Genomic DNA, 25769 nt, shown 5'->3' with positions numbered 1-25769 from the left:
CTGTGTTTGTGTGATTGTTTGTGTGTGTGTTTTTTTTTTGAAGTGTTATTTACAGCGTCTTTGTTTGTGTGTGTTAAGTATAATTGAAGATAAATTTTCTGTTTTCAGATATATTATTATTTTCATATATTTGTGTTGTTTTTTTTTTCTTTTTGTTACGTTTAGCTACTAAACTACAGACACATTTGTTTTTGTCAGCTATATCACTTTCGAATTATTTAATTATTGATTAAGTTGTCATTTTTATTTTTATTTAATTTTGGTGTGTAGCGGTGTGTGTGTTTGTGTGTGTGTTTATTTGAGTGTAATTCATATTGTGTATGTTATTTAGTTATAGTATGTTATATTTTCTCATAATATAATTTTTTGTTCTTTCTTGTTATCGAAGAATTTCAGTGAGGTTTCTAGAAGCGTTTATTTTGCTTTTTCAATTTTTTTTTTTTTTTTTTTTTTTTTTTTTGTTGTTTGAGTTTCATTAGATTGTTGTGCTTATTACAATAAAAGATTTTAATATATTCTTGTGTTTTTTGGTATATATCTATATGCATTTATATGTGTATATGCGTAAATCTATGCTGATTTCATTATTTATTTATGCTTCTTTTTATTTTTATTTTTTTTTCATTTTTCATTGATGACTTTGATTACAAAGAGTTAGACGAAAAATGAATGCAGTTTGTTACGAAAATCTTCAAATTTAGAATCAGAAATCGTTAGATTTAAGTATTTAAAGATAGTCAAGCGGACACACAGACAAATAGTATTTTGCAGTAGCTTAAAGCAATGCGGCTCTCAGAATTGGCATATACTCATATATATATTTTATTTATGTATTTATGTAGTTTGGTTTTGCTTAGAATAGCATCTCTCCACTATGATAAAGAATTGCGGGATCTCTTGGGTTATCATATTTTTGGTGTTATTCTTTCAACGATTTCGGAAAAAAATTACTTTGTTCGGATTATGTTGGGAGTGTTTATTGGGTTCACAGTGAAAGCAAGCAAAATAGACAGAACAGAAAAGAAGAAAACCCAGTTCTACACACATACATACATACGTTAAGAGTAAGGAATATGTACTATTATAATAATTGTATATGGAAAGAGGCTATAATAAGCAGAGATAATAATACGTATGTTTATAGAAAGTATGTACTTGTATAAATGCTAGTATACAATTATAATTTGAAAAATATCGAAGCGATTGGACAATTTGACTTAAGGCCACGCATTAAAGTAAAACGAAGAAGAAAAGTGTAAACAGAATTGAGAAATACGAAATGAAATAAGAGCCATGTCCATAAGAAATAGTTAAAGAGTTGGCACTAAAATAGAGATAGTGATCCAATGTGTATACATATTTCATAAAGAAGTACTAGAGATGTATGAAGTATATGCACGATGAGGGAAACAGCAAAGTCATTACACTGTCCATACTAGGTAAGTAATAGTAAGAGAAAGTTGGGTGATGAAATATGGCATGATTGATTGATTGATTTGATTGTTGTGTGTGCTACTGTTTTGAAATTACGAATTAGCAAATATGTAATACAGCTTATAGAAATATATGTAGACATATATATAGAGATATACGCATTTGATATACACATATATATATCTATAGATATAAATACATATTTATATGTATATAGATAGATTGTAGTAATAAATTATTAACTGGGTTAGTAAATTAATGTAATAATAAAGCTGAACCGCATATAGAATAGAAATTAAATCGTATGATGGATTTGATTTGAGCTCTCGTGCGGGGCTTTAACTCTCTATCTCTCTTTCTCTCCCTCTCTATCTGTCTCTCTCTCTTTGAAAGGTAATACTTGTTGTTGTTGTTTTTCTTGTTCTTGTAGTTGTTGTTGTGATTGTTGTTTCTCGTTTGTAGCTTAGTAAACTTTTTTTTTCAAAAGCTTCAAGTTTCGGTTTCGTTTTTTTTTTTGCTTGTAGTTGTTTGATGTTTATTTGTTTGTTGTTGCGGTGCGTTGTTTATATGCGTTTTGTTTATCATAAACTATGTGTTTTTGTTGTTTATTTTTTGTTTGTTATGTTGTCTCTTTCTTTTAGGCTATTGTCACGGTAAAAGTGGCGCAAAACAAAAACAATTAAAAAAAAAAAACAAATTTTCAGAAATTTCAGAATATTCTCTTGGCATTTTTATAGAATGCGTTTTTGTGAAATTCTGTCAATGTCTGCATATGTTTGTGTGTATATGTGTGAATATAAGAGTGTGGAAATTTTGTGTGTTTTTGCCTAATTACAAATATTGCGTTAAGTTTTGCGCTGCTTTGCAACTGTCATTGATAAATGCCTTGCTTTTTTTTATGAATATTTTTATTAATTTTTGCCGCTGCTATTGTAATTTGTTAGTTGTTGCTGCTGTTGCTGCTATTGTTGTTGTTGTTGTTGATTGTTGTTGTTGTTGTCGCGCATATAATCCTTATAAGGTGTATTGTATACATATACATATATCGGTTTATCTCTATATAAGTATGCATGTATGGTATATTATTTTGCTTTCGTATATCAACAATGCTTAAGTATTGCTTTAAATTATTTTCAATTTTTTTTTTTTTTCATTTTCGCTTTTTTCGTTTTTAGCATTTATAATCAATTTTTAAAAATATTTCGAAGGCTGCTCTCGTTATTTGTTATATTTTTATTTTTAAGTTTATTTTTACGTTTCGTTTTGGTTTTTCGATTACTTTGTTTTAAATGTGCCATTGATTTTTTGTTATTTATTTTTTATTTTTTTGTTGATGTTTCTCTATTTACTAATAATTTGTTTCGCAGTTTCATATTCAATTAATTATTTATTGAATTTATTTTGTTTTCATGTTTTTTTTTTTTACTTTCACATTATACCGCTATGAACTGCGTTCTGACTACGCCGCGATTTGAATTATAGCCACATTTTGTATGTATATAAGTATGCTTACACTTTTGGTATGCATATGTATATAATTAATTTATATATATAATAAATTTGAATTTTGTCTTTCATTTTTCATATTCGTATATATCAAAAAATTATTATCATTTTGAATGTTAATCGACGCGCGAAATCGGCATTAAATCTTTTTCATTATTATTTATTTTTGTTTTTTGTTTTTTCTTTTTTTGTTATATATTGAAACTTTTGTTGTTGGCGATTCTGATTTCTGATTGCTTTAACGGTTTGTTTTTTGTTTTTTTCTTTTATTTATTTACCAGAGTGTAAAATGTTAAGTCAAAAACCAAAAGCATTTCCTGTTATGTTTACGTTTTATTTCAAGAAACTTTTAGCTGCGATTTTTTTTGCGTTTTTTTTGTTGTTTTTGTTTTGCTCTGTTATTAACGTTGTTTTTAGTTGTTGTTGTTGTTGTTGTTGCTATTATTGTTACTGCTGCTGCTGCTGTTGCTGTTGTTGTTGTTGTTGTTACAATAAATAGTTTGTTGCGCGTTTCTCTCTGTCTCTATATATATATATATTAATATTCATTTTAACCACCACCTAAACTTAACGCCTGAACTATACGTGGATCAGCTTTACTACCCTCACGAAATTCTTCTAATGTTAATTTTCCATCATGATTCTTATCCATTTGATCGAATATCTTATCCACACGCTTCTGCGGCGTATTTTCATCCTCCGATTGCGGTTGCTGACCCTAAATGGAACAATGTAACAAAATCAAACCAAAAACATGTTGGAGAGCTACAATCGAGTGTGCTCGACTGTGAGGTACCCGCTACGTATTTTTAAACAATTTGGTATTATTTTGAAAATATACCGAATTTATATACTAAAATTACTAAATACATACCAAAGGCGATGATTGACATTTTTAATAAAAGAAAAGAATATGGTATTTTTTTATTAAAATATACCGAATTAATATACTGGAAAATCCCAACATATACCACAGGCTATTTTAATAAGAAAAAACAATATGATATTTTTTTATTAAAATATACCGAATTAATATACTGGAAATTCCAAACATATACCACAAGCTCTAATTGGCATATTTAATAGCATTTTTAATAAAAGCAAAATAATACGGTATTACTATTAAAAATATATACCAAATTAAAATACTGAAATATACAAAAAAATATACAATGCGCTATAATTGGTATATTAATATAGTAATTTACTGAAAATATACCATGGTCTAAAAAATATACCAGATTGTCAACCATTACGATTTCTCGAATAGTTTCTACAATATTTATCGAATCGAAACTAAATTTTAATGACTGTGTTTATTATTGTATGTTTTAAAAATGATAACTCTAGCTTCGAAATTACGCTTGCTATCTAATCCGCTTTTCTGTTGTCGTAACAAAATTATAGCTCTATCACTTATACAAGTAGTCTCTGCGATCTGGGTATTCAAACAGACGGACGGACAGACAGACACACGAACTGACGGATAGATAGACAGACGGATAGATGGGCATGTCAAGATCGTCTCGACTGTTGACGCCGATGAAGAATATACTTTTCTTTATGAGATTGGAAGAAGAAGGAAGCTTCTGCATACATTTCCTTCCGCTACAACGTTATAATACTCTTCTATGATATACGTAGCGGGTATTGTAATACGCGTATATCGATTAGGAAAATCAAATCAAGACAAGTCACAGGCAAAGAGATTGAAGAGTGTTTACTTACCACCATCTGGTAGATTGCATCCACAATGTTGTACATTTCTTCACGCGTTATATAACCATCGTTGTCGACATCGTAAAGGCGAAAAGCCCCTAAAAATTGATCGAATATGCGAAGGAATAGCTCAATTAATTGAAATCAATTCAACATATAAATAAGTCGTATATTACATTGATAAAAAAACGACTTACACTGCAGTTTCTCGTCCAGGTTTCCTTTCGATGTGACGGATAAGGCGCGTATGAACTCTTCGAACTCGATTGACCCATCCTGTCAGAGCACAAACGAAAAAAGAGAAAAACAAAAACAAAAAGACAAAACAGAAAAGCAGAAAAACAGAGACAAGGAGGAGAAAAACAACAGCATGGCAAATCAGTGCAGAAACTCAGACATGTAATAGGTTTTGTGTGTGGGGCGTGGGTGGTGAGGGGAGGTGTCATTATAATCGCCGATGCCACAATCACCAGTCCCTCCAGTCCCATCAACTCCACCAGCAGCCAACCAGCCAACCAACCAAGCCATCCATCTATCCATCCATCCACCATAAATAATAAAATGAGCGCAACTTTATGAGTCCCCAGAGAGAAGTTGTCTCTGAGTTTTGCGAGGGAAATGGAGTGGAGGAGCCCAACATAATAACTTGCTGTTCAAATTCTTCTCAACACACTCAATATATATACATTTATATAAGACAGCTCTAGATAATTTATGTCAACTCGAATTTCGATTTGCACACAGCGCGCCTAACTGAATTTATCCAATTACAAAGTTCGATTCGCATTTCCCTCAAATTAAGCATCAATAACGTCTCAATTTCCCTTAAATTGAGAAACACTTTTACTTTCGAGAAATAAGTATGAAGTCGATACACTCGAGAACATCCTCGGAATACGACGAATACGCAAGTCATTGCGAACCGAATCGAATCGAATCGATTCAATTTAATTAAGGGCAATCAAATAAATCATTTAAATTGCACAGGTAAATCGTTTGCTTTCTCGATTTACAGAAGTTGAATCACCAATTTTGGTTACTCTTACCTCTCTCTCTCTCGCAGGCTTGTTAGCTTTTATTCAGCCTGACATGATTTATTATTCATTTTATTGAAAAACAACTCAAGCACCATAATTTAAGAGAATACGAAATGCAATTTCAAATAATAAATATGAAAATTTAATTAAAAGAATAATTGTACGCGTAATATTATCGGAGAGAAGAATATACATATATAAAAATATAATAATGAAATACTGAATAACAATTTTTTAAAATTTCGTAAATGTAGGATAAGGAATAGAGAAGTTTAAAAAATATTAATAATATAAATTTAAAACATTGAAATATAGAATTTTAACTATTTCAGCTATCCAATAAATTTAAAATTATATAAAATAGTTAACAAAAATTAAAAAAAAAAAATTCAATAATAAAATATAGAGTTAACATAATTTCAGTTCCTAGTTCCTTCCCAAATTTTAGCATATAATAGCATAGAAAGTAAAATTCCGAGAATGTTAAATTCGTTGAATTAGATTCATCACTGCTCTGGCATACTCAATACATTTAGCTCCGGTATTTCTTAATATTATCTTAACTTGCTGTTCTATTGACATGAAATTATTGGATCAAATGAAATGTAATTAAATTGTTCATGACTAATTATACATGCCACCGTAGGAGAGTGTAGTATACGAGTGAAGTGAAACTGTTGTTTGCCAAACTCACGGACAACAGAAAACTAATGGGCATGTCTGAAGGCTAATGAATTTAATTGTTGCATTCATATATGCATATATACGAGTGTGTGTGTATATATATTGGCATGTACGAAAGATGTTAGACGGTTAAGACATTAGCCAAATATTTAGCGATCCCAGAGCATTCAACAATTTGGCAAATTGGTCGAAATCGTTAATTTTTGCGCTCGAGTTGCGAACAAATTCATCAATGTCAATGAGGCAACTAGAAATGCTGAAAGCGGAAAATGATGGAAGTGATGGGTGGAGAGCATGGAGAGTGGTGAGCAGAGAGTGTGGAGAGTGTGGAAAGTGGGCGATGACGACAATAAGGACGTGGCCTTAATACTCACATTGTTCTCATCGAAAACACGAAACACGAGCGAAGCAAATTTACTAGGATCGCCTTGTGGGAAGAATTGCTTGTAGATTTTAATAAAACCCTGGCGAGAGATAAAAATAATTAGGGTGTTTGCGGGGCGTGGCAGGTTCGCTGTGTGCGGGTGTATGTGTGTGTGTGTGTGTTTTTGTGTGTGTGTCTCAAGTTGCGTTTCATGAAAACACGCATTAATAAATTTCATTATCAACAACAGTCAACAGCAGCAGCCACAAGAGCAGCCGTCGCCGTCGACTCATATAGGAAATGGGGTGCCATTCATTCTCTTCTGCCGTGGTAAGGGGGAGTAGAGGAAAGAGGGGTATTGGGGAAGGAGGCGTATACTTTTGGAAGCAACTGTGTTTTTGTCGTAGCTGCTGCTTGAAATTAGTGCTCATATATTGGCAAGATTGAACTAATTAACTGTATAATTTGAATATGCGTGGCACTCTCTGAAAATATTAGTGCGTGTGAGTATGTGTGTATGTTTGTTGTGTATGTGTGGGTGTGTGTGTAAGGGAAAGGGTGTACGTGTGTGTGTGTTTGGTGCTACGTACTTGCTCTGTGAGTAAACCATTCGGACAGTCTTTCAGAAATCCTTTGTGCCTGTTTGTGTATTTGCAAGATTTATGTATATAATGATTTCCAATTAGAACGAATTATATATAGCAATTATCAAGTATTCACACACATGTGATTTCTACTCACCATTGACGTATTTCTTTTTCCGTAACTGCAAATAAATAAAAGGAAAGATATGTTAATTGAGTCCCGAAAAAATAAATGTATTTTTACAATAAAATATCAGTAATGTTTTTTTTAATATTGAAATACTTAATAAATAATATAGATCATCAAAATAAAAATGGAATGAAATATTTTAAAGAAATTTTTTGAAATAAATAAATAATTTTAAAAGAATCATTCTTCAGTTTGTATTCGTTGCTTTAATAATAGATCTTTTCAAATGCATTTTTATTAAATTAAAAATTGAATATATAAAAAAAAAAACAAATAAATTCAGAAATAACAAACATAATGAAATATGTAAAAAAAAATAAATATTTAATATAAAACGTTAGTTGTTTAAAGTAAATATAAAAAATAAATAATTTTAAAAGAATCATTCAACATTTTTCTATCGTTATTTTAAATTCAAACCTTATCCGATGTCACATCGTAAGACAAATTTTAGAAGCATAAATTTAGCTCTGCCTCGTCAAACGATAAGCATTACATTGAGCCCTTTCTCTAGTGACTGGCACATCAATAAACTTTATGAACCGTCGAAAATCCCACATTCAGTTCGTTGTGGCTATGGCAAGCAACAAACTTCGTCTGAGCAATTTCGCCAATTCCCACAAGCTAATCGCTTAACTTGCAGCAAAATATCGATTTTAATTTACTTGCAAGCCATCAAGAGTTGCACACACTTCTGCTTCTGCTTCTGCTGCCTTTGCTACTGCTGCCTTTGCTGCTGCTAAAGCCAACGAGGATCCCAGTGCAAGAAACAAGCAGAACGGGAGCTGTGAGGTTGTCGCCGAGGGCAATTTGTGGCACACAACTGGAGTCGAGTGTTGATGCCACTTCTTGCAGTAGACAGCAAAGTCTTTCTGGGGGCGTGGGTGGTAAACATAACCACATTTAGTGGAATGGAATGTGTCTCGTTTTGACACACAAAAACTTTAGATAGGTTTAGGAAAATGCAATGAAGATGTTGAATACCAATTTAAGACCCCCCAAAGCGAACAAATATTTATTGAGAATAATTTAACCATCTTCTGGCTATATATATTTCAAATTAATTGTTCAAACTATTGACTTGCTATCAAGCAACTTATTCCACTGCAATTTTATTGTAAGAGTGTTTTATATGAGTCAGTAGACCACAACAATAAATTAAATTGATTTTCTTTGCATAAAATTATATTTTATAAAAAAAAAAACAGTAAAAATAAAAGAAAGCCATTCTCTGGCATATTTTGGTTAGATCTACGTTGACAGATCTATTTGTATTAGTCTATATCCTCATCTTATAATCCTTTTGCAACAAATAAAGTACTATAAATAAATGTAGAAGTTTAGCATTTAAGCATTTTGCAAAGTGGTATATTTTTAAATAAAAAATATGATTCAACACAAGCTACATAAATTTCAAATCAATCCAAATTTTACATAACTTTCATAATTAAATTAAAGATATAAAATATATATCTTAAATGAATACTAGAACGAATTCATTTTCTTATAATTTTCAAATTGAAAAACATTTTCAAAATGTCGACAAACAAAAGCTCAAACAGAAAATAAAAAATATAAGTCAAAATAAAATCGGTTACTAATTAAACTTATCAAACTATTATTTAAAAAAAACAATAAGTAACTACGTGAAGAACTATAGATGATTCTTCTCATTTCATTTAATTGTTGGATTGTATAGCGATAAAAGTGAGAGAAAATATTATTTTGATAATCATAATTGAGCTTCAGCTTTTGTATTTGTTATCTTCTGAAAATTTGTAGAAGGATTTTTTAACTCTTTGAAACATAAATACGAGAAAGTAAAAGAAAAATGGTTTAGTTTTGCCTTAAAAACGCCAAACTATTTAATTTTTTTTTTTTTTTTTTACATTCAGCTAGTGTTCTTTGGCCCTCACATTCACATGGCGCAATATACTTAGTGTGTGTATAAGTGTGTATATTTGTGGTTGTGTATGTAGGCACACACGCACACTAACGCACACTAACGCACACAAACATAGTCGTACATTGGTGGTTATGGTTTGCAATTGCCGTGCCCAAATGGTCGTTTACAAAACGTTTAAGCAACGGGTCTCCCGATCCCTGGACGACACCTCCTGCTGCTGCTGCTGCTCCTGCTCCTGCTGGTGCTTCCATTGTGACCGTTACCGTTATGTGCGTGAGAATGGCGCACATGTTACAAGCACAAGTTCCGCCCACAAGTTTCTCCCCCCTTTTGGATAGATGGGCAAATATGGTTTTGGGCTTTCCGAGCTTAGGTTGCGGGATGAACGGATGGATGATTGGGTGTCTTTCGGGGCAGCAAACAACGGTTGGACCCGGGGCACAAAGCACAATATTTATATATATAAATTCAGGCAAAATAAGTAACGCACACACATACACATACACATCCACATATACATGGGATTGGTGGTAAGCCCAGAAGCCTATACAAGCTTGACTCCCAATGGGTAAAGCATTAGCAAGAGTCTTTTTGAGGATATTTAGTGTTCACGCCACCGTTCGACAAGAAGAGCCCAAAAGTCGAGTCGAGTTAAGTCGAAAGTTCATTGCTTCTAAGGCAGAATGATCCATCGTTTATCCAGCAGCAAAGAGCAGTGCGAAACTATCATGAGATTTCTACATTTGTATTTTAATTAGTATTGAGAGTCGTTTGACAACACATTTAGTTCGATGCCATCGTTTGTTGCCCATGGCCGAACAACAACAACAACAGCAACAGCAACAACAACGCAATCTCAATAAAGTCAATAATTGTCATAGTCGGGCACTGAATTGATTGGTAATCGATAGCGCGTTGTTATAGTCGGGACAGACAGCAGATACCGACCGACCAATTGAATGGGTGGCAGGATGGAAAATGGAACGTGAAGTGAATCGTGAGCGTGAGAGCGTGAGCGTGGGAGTAAGCCACACACACACACACATCGACACGACGTGGCCACGCTTATCCCCACAACAGCTTTTATGTCAGTTGGAATTGCATTGTATTATTTACGTGTAGCATGTAAAAATACAACTGCATTTACTGCGGCCCTCAGTGTGCGCTGTATGGATTGTAAATAAAGCGCATATTGCTCATACGACTTGTTGCCTTCCTGTCTCCCGTCTCCCGTCTCCCTTCTTCCGCCTCTACTGTCACTGCCACCGCAACTGTCGACGTTGATGGCGACAATTGTTACCATTGCTTGTTGTCATACACTTTCCCAATGCATGCCGCTTCACCTTCAAAATATTTACACATGTTGCTCTATGAAAATCTCATTTATACTTGCATTCCATTGGCCATTGTTTACGCTATTTCACACTACGCTAAGAACTGTATACAAAATATACAAAACGCCAAACAAATGTAATTTTTTTCTACATTTTCTACAAATGTAAATATGGTAGATATTATTGAGTAGTACCAAGAAACGAAAGTTTGCGGCAGCAGGTACAAAATCCGATTCTATATATTGTATTTATTATATTTGTATTTATTTGCTGCTGATATTAAATAAACTCAATAAATATTTTGTTTTTAAAACTTTTAACCACAATAATATAGTGCAAATTCACATAGACGTATACGTAATATTTCGAATATAATGATATATGGCTAAAGTTTTGGATTTTTTCATTGTACGGAGCCAACTTTTTTTTAAATATTATTGTAAAAGAGTTAAAATATTATTTTGTTAAATAAACAATTCTAATCTAAGTAAACCTTAAATTTAAGAAAACAATAACAAAAACCGAATTTCAATGAAATATTTTTAATTAAATGCCCATTAATGTAATACAAAATAAACGAATGTATTATTATATTTATAATAGCTAAGAATAGCACCCAACATACTTTGCTTTTATAAATTAACAAATTAACATATTACACAAATATTTTCAATTATTTTAAATAATTTTTAAATTTAATTGTATTCTTTAAAACTCAACTAAAGAGGCCCATAAAAATGTATAAACTTTTGCAGTGGTTCGATCGATTTGATGCGCTTTAAATTAGTTTGAACATCTGCATATGAACGTGACCATGCATCACAAATGGTGCAAAAAGTCTGCTAATTGAGGGTTATGCATGCTAAAAAGTGTCGCTTTAGCATATGCAACGGTTGAGCAATGCATTCAGCATCCATGTATGTACATATGTAGTTGTATCTTGTTGCATACACACTACTTCAATTGATGAAGCTGATCGAATTTGTGGCAATTGTCGCTGGCATTCGAATGCGGAATGCGGAACTTGGGAACTGCGGAACTGTTGTGTGCGTGTGTGTGTGTGTGTGTGTGTATGTGTATGTGTGCCCCATGCGAGTCCGTGAGAATCGTTGCATATTTGATTGCAACACTATGTTGTACACACACACAAACACACACACATTGACAACAATGTATGCAGCAGTTGTGGGCTTTTGGTCGCGACTTCGTCTTTCTCTCTCTTTCTCCTTCTCCCTCTCACTCTCTCTCTCACTTTCTCTCTCTCTGGTTGGCGGACAACATGAAATATTTGTGTAATCGCTACCATCAATACTATATACAAAACCCATCTGTGTGTGTGTGTTTATAGCGTGCTTTTAATTGCATTTTGTCTGCACTGGGCAACAGTGCGAAGAAGATTTGAAACTTTCCCAATTCGATTTCGTTGCTGGCATTTGTCCGTTTCCATTTCTAGATGGACAGGCAACATTTATTTCTCTTTTTCTTTTTTTTTTTTTTGTTGTTAAAAAATGTCGAAAATACGGTATGTAAACATTTTTATTCCGACTGTCGAGTGGAACTTGTAATCTTCACGTACTCCTTGTGTACACATGTTGCAAAATAATTATTAAGAAAACAACATTTGATTGAGACAGAGATAAATGCATTAGACAAACGTACGCGTTTCTCTTCAAGCTTTCAAAAATGTAGGAAATATTTTGGTAGAAGCAGCAAATATTTATTAAATGAATAAATAAATAATGAATAATAAATGAATTTCATTTATTTCATTTTAAAAATAAAGCTTCAAAAAATGTTGTAAATAATTTGGTAGAAGGGGCAAACATTGCTTTATTTCATTTTAAAAATAAAACTTAAAAAAAAACAATGAAACAGCATACAACAATTTATTTCATTTTAGAAATATAACAAATAAAAATGAATCATTATATGCGACGTGATTGTTGTGAAATTTAATAGCTGCACTCATATGATGTATTAACAGAATGTTTCAAGTGAGTTTTCGGATTAAATTTGATATTTATATTAATTCAGCTGAAATGTCGCCTCTATTTTTAGATTTATTATTTATTCTATTTTATTCTTCATTCTCCGTCATAAAGACAACTTAGTAAGTAATTTTTAAAATTGTGAATTTCTGTAAATGATTGAAACGAAAATTACTAAATTTTTCACTATTTAAAATGGCAAAATGAAATACAATTAGAAAGTAGCTATAACTTGAGTGGAACCATAAGATACAGAAGACTTTACGTACTTTACAATCATAAATATACAATCGCCATCAGTTCTTGATTCCGTAAAATTTAGTCGAGTGAAATGGTTGATTTATAAGGACAAAAGAGCCATCTCTTTTTTCTTGATCTTAAGTCACGAAGGCAAAGAGTACGCCTTCAAAGGTCGAGTAATTGAGTGCCAATTACCTTCAAGTATTTTATTACTTTCTTTTTTTTCAATATACAAAATAAATATTACTAATATTAAGACAAAGTACACAGCACAGCGCTCACAACTTTACCAGACAATATGTTGCTATATTTTTTTTTTTAAATACGGAATCAAAGTGCATATGGGAAAAAGTTGTTAGTAATAAATAAAAGCAAAGGAGAGACTAAGGCAAAAACAAATAAGCTTCCCTCACCACGTTAGGACACAATTTAATGGCCATTACTCGACAATTTATTGTCTTATCCGTAATCCGCACCCAGTTTCATTCACATAGTATTTACCTTACACACACAAAAAAGCAGCCAAAAACTCTCATAGAAATATCTAAACGAGAATAAGCGATAAACCCAACAAAAAAAAAATAACGGTCAAAAAGCATTCATAATGTACTACCAGAATTTTTGGTTTGTTTTCATGTTGCTTGCTAGACGAATTATAAAATATTCAGTAGATTTTTACGTGGCCTATTTGAAACGTGGCCCAAAACTTTGTTGACTGAGTTAATTGGGTTACAACACACCGAGGAGCAGAAGCTCAGTGAATGGTTTTTGTAGCTGGACACATATCATACATATTTGGTTAGAGGGCCCAAAAGTGGCTTGGTAACAACATTCAAATAATCTCATTGTGTATCTCAATTAGAACATAAAACGACGAACAAATTCCATTCATATTTAAACTAGTCATTTCATTTAAAAGACAGAATGTGTATCAAAAGTGTTTCGTGTTAATGTGAAAATTTCTGCTTACGCATGTCGAAGCTTGAAGTTAATGAAACTTGGTAAATCAACGGACGGAATACCTAAGAGTCCAAGGACTCTCTTTTTCACTCTCTTTCTTTACAAATTCAAACATTTTATTTATTTATTGATTTTGCTACCCGTTGGGCCACATGGATGACCCATCGATGGCCGCCCCGATTGGGTTCGAATTGAGTTTCTGTCCCGTCTAGGCCTGACCCTGCGCTACCCAAATAGCTTAGTGACAAAAGGTTAGCATTCGTAAGCTAAATTAATTTACTGTTGCGCATATGCCCCGATGGGGGACAGAGGCGTAATATTCAAATGAATACGTGAAACAAGAAAACTACAATGCATCCCTCGATAATTTACCTTTGAAATCGAACAATTTCATTGTCGACCAATTGCACAGCTGCAAATTTAATCCATATTGAGAATTGATTACACACCTTTATAGTTTATTTCAAAAGGTCTTGCAAAAGTCTCTTTTTTTCAAATTCAAATAAAATGACTTAAGCTGGTGCTTTAACAAAGAACATGCTTGCTTTGGTTGACAATCTAGTATATTTTGTACTCTATAGTATTTTTTTGGTGCATTAATATCAATATACCAAATATAAAAATAGTATATCTATAAACCATAGTATCCATTGGTTTATTGTAATATTTGTTAGTACATATATAAATAAATAAAATAAGGCCTTTAGGATTGGAGTATTTCACATTCGAGTCGGCTCGACTCGGTTGAATAAAGAATTTTTGAAAACAAAGAATCTAAATTCATTTTCCTTTGAAAATATTTAAGTATCAAGACCTCTCCAAAGTATAAATTTCAGCTTTAATTTCAAATTTCACCTAAAATTTTATTTTTATTCGAATGTTTAACACATAATTTAATATAAGTGTTAGAAGAAAATTTGATTGTAGTCCGCGTTAAATTCTAAGCAACTTTAACACAAAAATGTTGTTTTCATATCACAAATAAAGCTCGTAGTCTTATAATGTTGCCAGCTCATTTTGCTTTAAGAAATATTGAGGAAAGAGCGCATAGATATCTGGCAACTTGATGATGATGATTTATGAAATGGCCGGGCAAAATGACAGGCCGTTAGTGAAAGGAGTGAAAGTACCCTACCCAAAAAATAATATGCTCAAACCCAGCAGCCATCAAAGCAAACATCAAATAAATGAACGCATTGTAGCTGAGAAGATGAATACACTCATTTGCATTCAATTATATGGGTGGGCCTGGCACATCAGATGGTGGATTATTGAGTTGCATGGCAAATCGTAAAATTAATGTCAACAAAATGTGCTATCTTTTCTCGTCTCTTTCTCTCTCTCGTCTCTCTCTCTCTCTCTCTCTCTCTTTCTCGTGTTGGCCAAGACCCAAGGAACAACGTTCAACGTTGGACGACGACGACGACGACGACAGACAAATTGCTCGGACCAGGGACATTAAGAAAGTGGCAACTTGGCAGCAATCTGTCAACACTTTGGTGCTGACTACCCAAACGAAATTCAGGTCTCCCCCCAAAGCCCAAAACCATTGTGAAACCAGGTGCTGCTTAGAATGCCCCCCAGCGGCGTAATTATTTATATTTCGCTCTGCTGGCAGGCCAGGCCAGCCGAGTTGAGCACAGAGCAACCAACAAGACCAACCACGTTTCTACCGCAAAAGGCACAAACTGGGCAAAAAGGGCGCAAAATACTTTAAAAAGCAATTAGTCAACAAAGTTTTAAGGCGCAAAGTTGCCGTCTTGCACTTATAAGAAGCACGTATAAAACACAAGAAAAAAATGTATATTAATGGAAAAGGCGAATAAAAAAACCGAGTACCAAATACTTGACTACGAGACACACTACAAAGTAGAATACTTAATATTATACATATATAGTGTAATTTAGATGTCCCTAGAATATATTCAGCTTATTTCGAGTTAATATTAAATTGATTCTACAATAATATTTTTTATCCTTCTAATAAAGGCTCACAACATTACAACTCTTTTTTCTCCTGGCACTCGAAGCACATTTGGCAAGTTTAGCAATTTAGCTTCTTATCCACAAGGACATTAAGCACTCAATTAATTTTCTTGCTAAATACATTTTTTACTACCAAAAGAACACACACACAGAGAGAGAGAGAGAGGGTGAGAGAAAGCATTGCTGCACGTAGCTTATCCCATTTAATGGAGTTTCTTTAACAACGCACGAAAGGTTTAGCGCCATTTACAATGTAATCCCACGTTCATGAGCAGCAGCAACTCCTTTTTTTGACCCGTTCACTTTTGCGCGAAAATGTAATAAAAGTCGCTTTAGTTTACAAACACAAAATGTGAATTTAAAGGAGGAAAAAGTATACAGCCTTTCTTTGTAAGTAACACAAAAAATGTGAAACTTTCTCCATTCGACTTTCGATAATAATAACAGGCAAAATTCTTCTTCTTAAAAAAGCTAAAAAAAAATATGAGAAAATAATACTATATTTATTCTGTATAACTATCTGAAGATTTGCAAATTCCTTATTTCAATTATCATTTCTTTATAAACATACAAATAAAACATACATACAAAGAATTCTTCAGTTAAGCTGTCTCAAAATTTGCCGATTTTTCATTTAAGTTATAATTTATTTATAAACAAAAGGAAAAGGAAGTCATTTGCACAATTTTCTATAAAAATAACAATTAAAATGCATATTACGAAAGGTAAAAATAAACATGTTATAATCAATCTTCAATGTTTTGTTGAGTACCACAAAGTAACGGGTCTCTCAAAGTCCACAAAAAACATGAGACATTCTTACTTTTTGGCTGTGCTTGCAAATACGTAGTCAGAACACACGTAAAGGAAACTAAATACTTGTAATTACAGTTAATACAAATATTTGAATAAAACATTTGCAAATGAAACTTATTTTTTGTTATTATTAGTTTGATGATGGATTGCTTGCTTGCTTGGTACTTACAGTATGTGTCAGTTGTTAAACGGTCGATGGTATCCTGTTTCAATTTGGAGCTCTTTTTTCCCATGTTGTCGTTGTTATTAAAGTACCCTTTTAGCTCTTGTTCAAGCTTCTGCTCTTCTCTTGTTGATGTTGCTTTTTGGTTTTGCTGCTGTTGTTGTTTTCGTTATTACTGGAACTTCACCTTTTGAGCTTCACTTGACTGCTATTGCTTTTTAGTGCCAAACTTTTTTGCTGCGCAAGTTAATTTATTATTAAATAAAACTTTTTAAAGGTATTTTTTATATGCTTTATTTTACACCAGCCATTATAAGAGGCAACAAATATTGCACAAATATTGCTTTATATATTACACAAGTCAATGTTCAGAATGAGGAAATGAACTTTTTTGTGAGGACTTTTTAGTCGTGACCTAATGAACAAAGCCTGCTTTAACTGCAACCTATTGCAACTCCCAAAACTCTTTGTTATTTCTGAATTAAATTTTACATTATCTTTTGACATTCTTTTTATCTCGCTTAATATTATGAAAAACCATAAATAAAAATAAAAAAAATCTTAATCTGGCAGTATTTAATAAAAATCTTTTATTACTGAGGTGATATTTTCTAGAAATTTACTTATTCGCATTATTGAAAATAATTCTTCAACGTTTTCCTTATAACAAATTAATGTTTTCGCTTAAAATTTCATTGTGAAATAAATAAAATAATAAGTATATTAAGTGAAATCCTACAAATACTTATTAATTGCATTCAAATTGTCAGTTTTGAAACCAAAATTATATTTCTCAATTGTTGAGGGATTAGCGCGCGTGGCTCAGAAGTTGTGCAATTTGCATGTTCTACAGAAATTGAAGGCCAAAATGAGACATTTTGATGACTCTGGCAACTTTAGATAAGCACATAGTTTGCTTGGCCCTGGCAGGCATTATTTTCAAATCAAGTGTCTGGCCCCCTCATAGCTAGCTGCCAACGACAAACGCAAAGGCGAACGAATAATAATGAATATAAGAGCACTCTCATACACACACACACACACACACACACACACACTCACAGAGGCATAAAGATGCTCCTTTGTGAGCGACGTTTTGTAGAGAGAGCTCATACTTTTTTTGTTTGTCGTGTTATAGTTCAGGTCAAATCTAGTCTCAAGCTTTTTTGTAGGAGCAACAAACTATTTCAATACTATAAAGTGTACTTGACTTACGACTTGAATTGGAACTTTTTATGTATTTGAAATTATTAAAGTATTAAATTAAAATATAAAATATTATAATTAATAAATTCTTAAAGAACTTTTAAAAGCGCTTTCTGAAATCAATTTGTTCTACATTTTTTTAAAGAAAAACTGAACTGGAACTTTTTATGTATTTGAAATAATTAAAAAAAAAAAATAATATAAAATTTAAATGTATATTAAATATTATAATTAATCAATTCTTTGAAGAGCTTTGAAAAGTATATTCTAAAATCAATTCGTTGTCAATATTTAAAAAGAAAAAACAATAGCACGTAATAAACTATATGGTCAAGAAATTGAAAATATTTTATAGTCGGCCACTTTAGCTTGTTACACACTTTATGAGCGACGCATAAAGCTCATCGTACTCCCGATGTACAGGGTGCAAAAATGGCCAGAGAGAGTGAGCAAGAGGGAAACGGCTATCAAAAGCGCTTAAAAAACTTAACTCTGCTCATGTGGTGGATAGAAAGCGCTGAGAGATGGCGCGATGGCTGCTGCTGTCTCTGTCATATCTGCGACTGACGCGCATAGCATAAAAATAAGATGCCTTTGTTTACTCAGGACACAGACACGAGTGGCGATGACGACGTCGACGATGACGACGACGACGACGATGTCGACAACATTCACAATGTCTCCCGCAATGAGGCGCATAAAAATGCAATGAAATATATGCTGTTAATTTCAGACGCAGACAACAAGGCACCGAGCAAGCATTTTACATCTCATCGCATCGCATCGCTTTCGCATCGCCTCGCATCGCATCGAGGTGTGGAATGAAAAATTGCCGCAAAAGCGGCAAGCAAAAAAATATAAAAAGAATAAAGAATAAGAAAATATGTCAAGTTCAGACCAGCAGCCAAATTCATGCGGTCTGAGGAGGAGACTCTTAAGTGCCAGCGTCAGCTCACAAAAGTATGCAACGTTTATTTTTACGAAACAAAGAACCATTTTGCTGATGATCTCCACGCCTCCCTCCGACCCTACAAACCACAAGAATTCTTTATAGTAGTGTCAACAACAACCACGACAACAACAACATCAACACACAACAACGACCATTGTTATATTCGTCACACATAAACTTTGACCCCGCATTTGACCCACTTGCAGTTGGCATAATGTGAAACGCCTTTCAAATCAAAAGTTATATCCGTAAAAATGAAGATTTACCAAAAGATAAAGTCAAAGAAATATGAAAAAAATGAATTTCTTATATTTATTAATTCCAAATAACAAAAAATTAAACAAAACTAGAATTTGATGGCAAGAAACAGCTTTGAATTTATTGAATAATTTCCAGAAGAGTGGAGAGTTTTCCTAAATTAATAATAATAATAATAAGATTTGGCAAAAGAGTAAATCAAAAGAGGAACAAACAATTTTGTATTCCTTATGAAAAGGTTTTAAAAATTTGATGCCAAGAAACTAATTTGAATTTATGGATTAAATTCCATAAGATTAGATTAAAAATTCATTTCAGACATAATAATAATGCAAAGTTATATTAAAAAAAATTTGACTACTGAAATTTCATTTATTATGTTTATTACTAATCAAAAATGATCCAAAATTTGATCCCGAAAAGACATAGAGATATAAAATGTTAAATATCGTTCTAATGAAAATGTATAATTGGAGCCAAACAATTTTTTGTTAACAAATTAAGATGTTGCCACAAAAAATGTATCACAAAAAATGTGACTTTTGTAATGTAAAGTTGATGCCAAGAAACTCAGAACTTTACATTTTTGGAATGGGTCCCCTAAGAGTATTAAGTTTTATTAATTTCATATAGTATAACAATATGAAATGTTGATCTAATAAAATGTTATAACCGCACAAAAAATGTGACTGCTTAAAATTACATTAATTATGCTTATTCCTAATGAAAAATGATTCGAAAATTAGATTGTAAAGTTAATGGCAAGGAAATATTTCGTATTAATGGAAGAAGAAAGTCTAATTAATTTCAGACCAAATTCAGTTGCTGGGAAATAAAAATGATTGCTTGAAATTGCATTCCAAGGATATTATGGTATTTTTATGATCTTTTTCGCTACTGTTTGTTTACAAAACTGAACTAAAAAATACACCAAAAAAAAAAAAAGAAAACCTCGCGCACGCATTCACATAAATATACACACACTCGTAAATAAACTCATACACACGCCCTCTCGTGGGTTTCGCTTTTGGCATAGTCTAAACAATGTATTGGCATTTCGTAACTAAACACGGCTCATCTATGGCTGTATGTGTGTGTGCGTGACTGCCCGTTATCTCTGTCAGGTGCTTGCCTGCGTGTGTCCGTGTGTGCAAGTGTTTGTGTGTGCATGTCTGCGTCTGTGTGCGTTCGTGTGGAATGCCATGCGAAAAGTTCTCTCAGTGTTTCAGTTTTGCACTTCTCGCTTTTGCGGAATTGTTCACACTAAAAAATATTTTTACGTTTATTTCGTTCACAGCAGGCAACTAATGCAGTGCCAGACTGAGATAGCAATACACATATATCTATCCCGCTCACACCCTCAAACACAATCTGCAGAGCTCTTCGGTCTCTTCAGCAGCAAGCTGACTTGTAGGTATTACTCGACTCTTTTTATCTGAATGAATGTCTCTCTACATGTACATATGTGTGTGTGCGAGTGTGTGCAAGTGTGTGTGTGTGTATAACTTTTGTTGTTGCTGCGAGGCATTGCAGTTTTATTGCTGCATTTTTGTGTTCATCTTTTACTTTGCTTTCGGTTCACGGCGGCAACTGCCTCTAAAAAAAGGCACCGCCTGAAAGTATGCTACATATTTTCTTTTTTCCATATTTTAATTTCTTCGCTGCGCACAGATGCACTATGGGGAATTTCACTAGTTTTTTGGGGCTTCAATTCACATGCGTTTTCTTTTTGTAAATTTATGGTAAACATACTAAAGAAATTTTTTGGAAAAATGAGCGTGTTGCCTTCTTTTTTTTTTAGTTTTGAATATGTTATACTAGCCAAATAATAGTATTCAATTAATTTTATAATTTTAAAATCTTCATAATATGGCAAACAACATTTTAAATTGTTTAAATTGTATTTATAAGAGTTAACATAAATTTGTTTGCTTCACCAATTTCAACATTGAAAGGCTAGAAGACTGGGTGAAATAATTATATGGCATTTATATTATTCAACTATCTCATTGCGATATTTCAAACAAAAAATCTGTTGATAGAGATTTTCTGATCTAAATTGAATTTCTCAGAGAGTATAGTGTACTTTAAATTGACATTCATTTCAACAAAAATTATATACTTTCCTAGAGAGTATTAATATGCTGTTCACATTTTGTGTTGTTTTTCTATTTAAAAATTGGATAACACTACAACAACCCAAAAAAAGGTGAACAAATTCCCTCCCTTACAAGCACAAGATGATTAATTTTAGTAATTAACACCTAGTACATCAACTTATAATTAAATTTCATAGCAAATCCGTAAATAAAAAGAACTTGTTTTGTACTTTTAAAGGCTTTTAGCCAAGCGATTGTTTTTAATTTTCAGAGTACGTATTTTCGCATTTCTTAACACCTCTGTTAGTCGGGTAATTGTTTAACAGTAGAGAGCTCTGTTAATCGCTTAACCGTAACGAGCTCTGTTAAGCGGTTAATGGCATCACAGTCCTGTGCTCTGTTACGATTTCTGCTATAAGGGATTGAAGCTTGATGTCATGTTAAGTTGATGAGGTCATCGAAATGTAATTTTTCCGTATTTTTAAAAATGAAATTAGTGCCACAAAAAGTGAATGCTGACCCCATAGTGAGATGCTCACTCACACACACACACACACGCATACATGTGTGCTATCTAGCACACACTTGTGAGCAAATTTGAGGCACTGGCAACTTTGTCGCAATGACGCCGTCGTCATCAAAACGAGTTATTCGATTTAAATGGTTTGTGAATTATATTTCTGCAGCAATCGAATGGCAGGTCAGTCGTTAAAAACGAATACGAATCTGAAAGCGAATGTGAATAGGAATGCGAATGCGGGCGTGAAGTGCTTGCCACATTAAATATTTCATTTTTATTCAACTGCAGACACCATTGAAGCGTGAAAACGTAAACGAAAACGCAAACGCAAACGAGATCTTCCCACCACAAGCGCAAACAAAATCATTTCGAGTTGCGTGTGCTTCGATTAAGAACATTTCGAACCAAACTAACAGCACTTATGAGCTTTGCATTATTTATTTTGAGCTTCTCCATTTGAAAATGTAAGAACATAAATTCATTGTTTGCTTTCTCTTTGAGCTCCAATAATATATGCCATATTTTTATAGTATATTTCACTTTAAAAAGAAAAAGATAAATGATGTGAACTGAAGTTGTTTAGTATACACAGGCAAAGCAACAGCAACAGCAACTCAGCTGCGGACTCCGATCAACCACATAGTTTATTTGGTTAGAGTTTCTCCCTTCGCCTCAGTCTCAGCCTGCGCAAAACCACAATTCACATTTTGCATGGACTTAGGGAATAAATTGTTTGTTAAGTCGGTTAAGCTACATCTACAGATTTTCTTAACTTTCTTGTTTACACGAAGAACTTTAAATAAATGCTTTTCCTTCTGACATGGATTTCAACTTTAGCGTCTCTTTTACGTCTAATTACAACACAGATTTTGATCTCTTCTGTTTTAATATGAATCATATAAATATAAATCCAAAGGGATATACATTTTTATAAATATATATTTGTCTGTCAAGATATAGTAGATAAAGATAGATAAAGCATTTAAATAAATGCTTTTCCTTCTGACATGGATTTCAACTCTTCTCTTCTATTTTAATATGAACCATATGAATATAAATCCAAAGGGATATACATTTTTATAAATATATATTTGTCTGTCAAGATTAGTATATGAAATAAGTTTTGAGTTTCTCCCTTTAGTATAAAATGTTTAAATGTTTTAGTATAAAATGTTTAACATACTATAAGTCATCTTAAATGTAATTTCTCTGTTATATTTTTAATTTTACTAAAAGTGATCAATTTGATTGATTTCATTTTTTAATCTTGATGTTGTTGTTAAAATCCACTTATTCTTTTAAAAAGAATTTTTAAAATGAATAAACTTTGTATACATTTAATAAAAGCTAAAGAATTTAAGATTCCAGAAAATTTTGGTTGCCATCAGATAAAAATTGTTTAAGTTATTTAAGAAATATTTAATATATATAAATATTAATAAATAAAATCTATATTAAACACTAAATTTGTAAAGTTCATTATATATTTATATATTGCTTCGAGCGCAAACTTCAACATCGTAATTTTGTAAAAAGAATTTCAGCAAAAGACTGAAAAATCTACATTGTTTGCAATGCTTTCACAAAGAACACAAAATTGCAATTTCAATTTTTTAATATCACAGGGGAACAAATAAATAACTAAATATTTGTATAATAAAATAGCTAAGAACAAGCAACAGCAAATTTTTTCTACATCTCTGGATTTCATTTATTATCCGCTTTAAACAAAATTATCTTGAAAATCGTATCTTGAAGCTGCTCAATTTGTGTTTTCGCGGAGTTTTTTCGGGGAATGCCATTAAGCTGGTAGCCAGCGGAAAATTATCTCGGCGCCAGTGACATTAAAAAATGCTATCGCAAAAAGATTTGTTACGTTCGCCAATTATCAAGTAATTGGTGTAAATTAAAAAGTACTTTACGGGCACTATTGTCACTTAACAGCTCCGCCATTAAATTCCAACACTTCGCCTCCCGCCCTCACCCTAAACATGCCTCTAACAAAAAAAAAAAAAAAATAATAAGAAAAATCCTGTCCTTTGGATTTCTTTTTTTTTTGTGTTTTGTTTTACGTATTTATTATGATTACATGGCATTTGTGTGTGGGTGATTGCAGCCATTGAGGTGGAGAGCAGGTGGAAGGAAAAGGCATCTCATCAGTGTGACTGACTTACAGAGTGACAGACTGACACAATGACACAATGACAGACTGACAGCAGCTGCTGCTACTGCTATTGCTGTGTTATTGCCGCCACTGTGAATGCTTTTGCTGCTGCTGCTGCGTGGGAGAGCGAATCAACTTATTTTTGTTTACATAATCCTTGCACGTTGTCTCCCTGTCTCTGTGTTTGTGTGTGAGTGTGTTTCACTGTCTGTGTATGTGTGTGTGTGAATGTGTGTGTGCGTCTCTCAATGTGTTGGATATGCAAGCAGGAATTGCAGGTCCCACCTGCAGCCCGTTTTCGAGCTGATTTCCAAAGCAGGCGGCAACTGCTGGACCGCAAAACGTAAATTTGGGTCAAGTTTTGTAAGCGCGCCCACCCCTAAGCACTTCCCCTCTCCTTCTCATTCTCCTTCTCCTCCTTTGCTCTTTAGCTATGTACATATATAGACTAGTTTAAATATCCGGGGTTGCATTCCACATTCTTTTTTTAAACTGTTTTTGGTCGCACAAAAGTATGCTACGCTTAGAACAAAACTACAAACACTTGATGTCCTTTTGTTCCTCTCAGCTCCTTTGGCATTATCATCATCATCATCGTGACAGCACAAACTTGGCCTCACTTTTGTTTCAACAATGTTGTTATTATTGTCGTTGTCGTTATTGTTGTTATTGTCGTTATGCTAATGGCTGAATGGCTTCATTATGCATATATTTATTTCGTTTGTTTCTCTCACTTTGCATTGTGTCTGTTCCTTTTATTTTTTTATTAAAAAAAAAAAATTATATATATTTTTGGTTTTGTCACTTTTGCTTACTTTTAAAATTTTAACGCGATTTCTTTATTTGTTGTTAATTTTGTTTAAGGCATTTGTTGTGCAAAAAAAAAATTTGTAAAAAAAAATTAATTTTTTGTTGTGTGGTGTTTTGGTGTTTTTTGGTTTCGACTTGGTTTGTTATTTTGCTGCGATTTCTGCGATTTGCTGCTCTTGTTGTTTTTGTACGTTTTTTATTTGTTGTTTTCTTTTTTTGTGTGTGTGTTTTTTGGAGGCACGCGCGAGTTACGTTGCGTTTGTTTGGCGGTCAAATCAACGACTAAAATCGTTTGCCACGTTCCACGATGAGCGAAGGCAGCCAAAAAAACACACACACACAAACACACATTTATTTCATGGTGTGTGCGACGTTTCGCTCTCTCTCTCTCTCTCTCTCGCTCTCTGTGTGTGTGTGTGTGTGTGTGTCTCAATGATGACGACTACGAAGAGAAGAAGAAGAAGTAGTAGAAGTAGGCGTATGTATGAATGACTGCAAGAAGAGACTGTGTCAACTCGCGTCGCTTCGTGTCGTGTCGTTGTGGTGAGTTTTCTGAGTTGGTGACTGTAACACACACAAACACACACACACACAGCACAGCACGTTGCATGTGTCACATGTGTGGAGCAGCAGATTTGCGGTTCATAACGGACTTATATAACGCACACTAGCGCAGTCTGCCGCAAACCCAACAAACTCACCACACTACAGACGCGTTGTTCGCCTCGAGCTTTTCACCACACGCAGACACAAGAAGCGTGCTGTTTTTTGGTGTATGCGTGTTAGCTGCATTTGTATGCGTGTTAAAAGCTGACAAAACGACAAGAACTTACACCAACGTGAAAAACC

At 33.1% G+C, this 25769-nt stretch overlaps 1 protein-coding gene across 2 annotated transcripts; it reads right to left on the bottom strand.

Moving 5' to 3' along the window:
- Positions 1-25189, bottom strand: LOC117577572 (frequenin-1). 2 transcript variants are annotated; one of them, XM_034262408.2, is made up of 8 exons: positions 24926-25189; positions 16918-17148; positions 7486-7510; positions 7335-7383; positions 6755-6844; positions 4857-4935; positions 4669-4757; positions 1-3658 (listed from the first exon to the last, which is right to left on the bottom strand). In XM_034262408.2, exons 2-8 carry the CDS (start codon positions 16979-16981, stop codon positions 3491-3493), a joined length of 564 nt encoding a protein of 187 aa, XP_034118299.1. In that variant the 5' UTR covers positions 16982-17148; positions 24926-25189; the 3' UTR covers positions 1-3490. The 2 variants fall into 2 exon arrangements, with proteins under 2 accessions (XP_034118299.1, XP_034118300.1); XM_034262409.2 differs by lacking the exon at positions 24926-25189 and having other exon boundaries at positions 16918-17331.
- Positions 25190-25769: the final 580 nt, after the last annotated feature.

Source organism: Drosophila albomicans, chromosome X, assembly GCF_009650485.2.
Source record: "Drosophila albomicans strain 15112-1751.03 chromosome X, ASM965048v2, whole genome shotgun sequence".
NCBI classification, from domain to species: Eukaryota; Metazoa; Arthropoda; class Insecta; order Diptera; family Drosophilidae; genus Drosophila; species Drosophila albomicans.
This window is presented reverse-complemented; position numbering and strand designations above follow the sequence as displayed.

What these genes read in the sequence shown, in the direction of transcription:
- LOC117577572 (XM_034262408.2), bottom strand. Translation starts at nt 16,981, where the DNA reads ATGGGAAAAAAGAGCTCCAAATTGAAACAGGATACCATCGACCGTTTA. An exon ending in TTTAACAACTGACACATACT is followed by an intron (nt 7,511 to 16,917) that starts GTAAGTACCAAG and finishes ATTTATTTGCAG; the next exon opens with TTACGGAAAAAGAAATACGT. An exon ending in GAAAAAGAAATACGTCAATG is followed by an intron (nt 7,384 to 7,485) that starts GTGAGTAGAAAT and finishes ATACACAAACAG; the next exon opens with GCACAAAGGATTTCTGAAAG.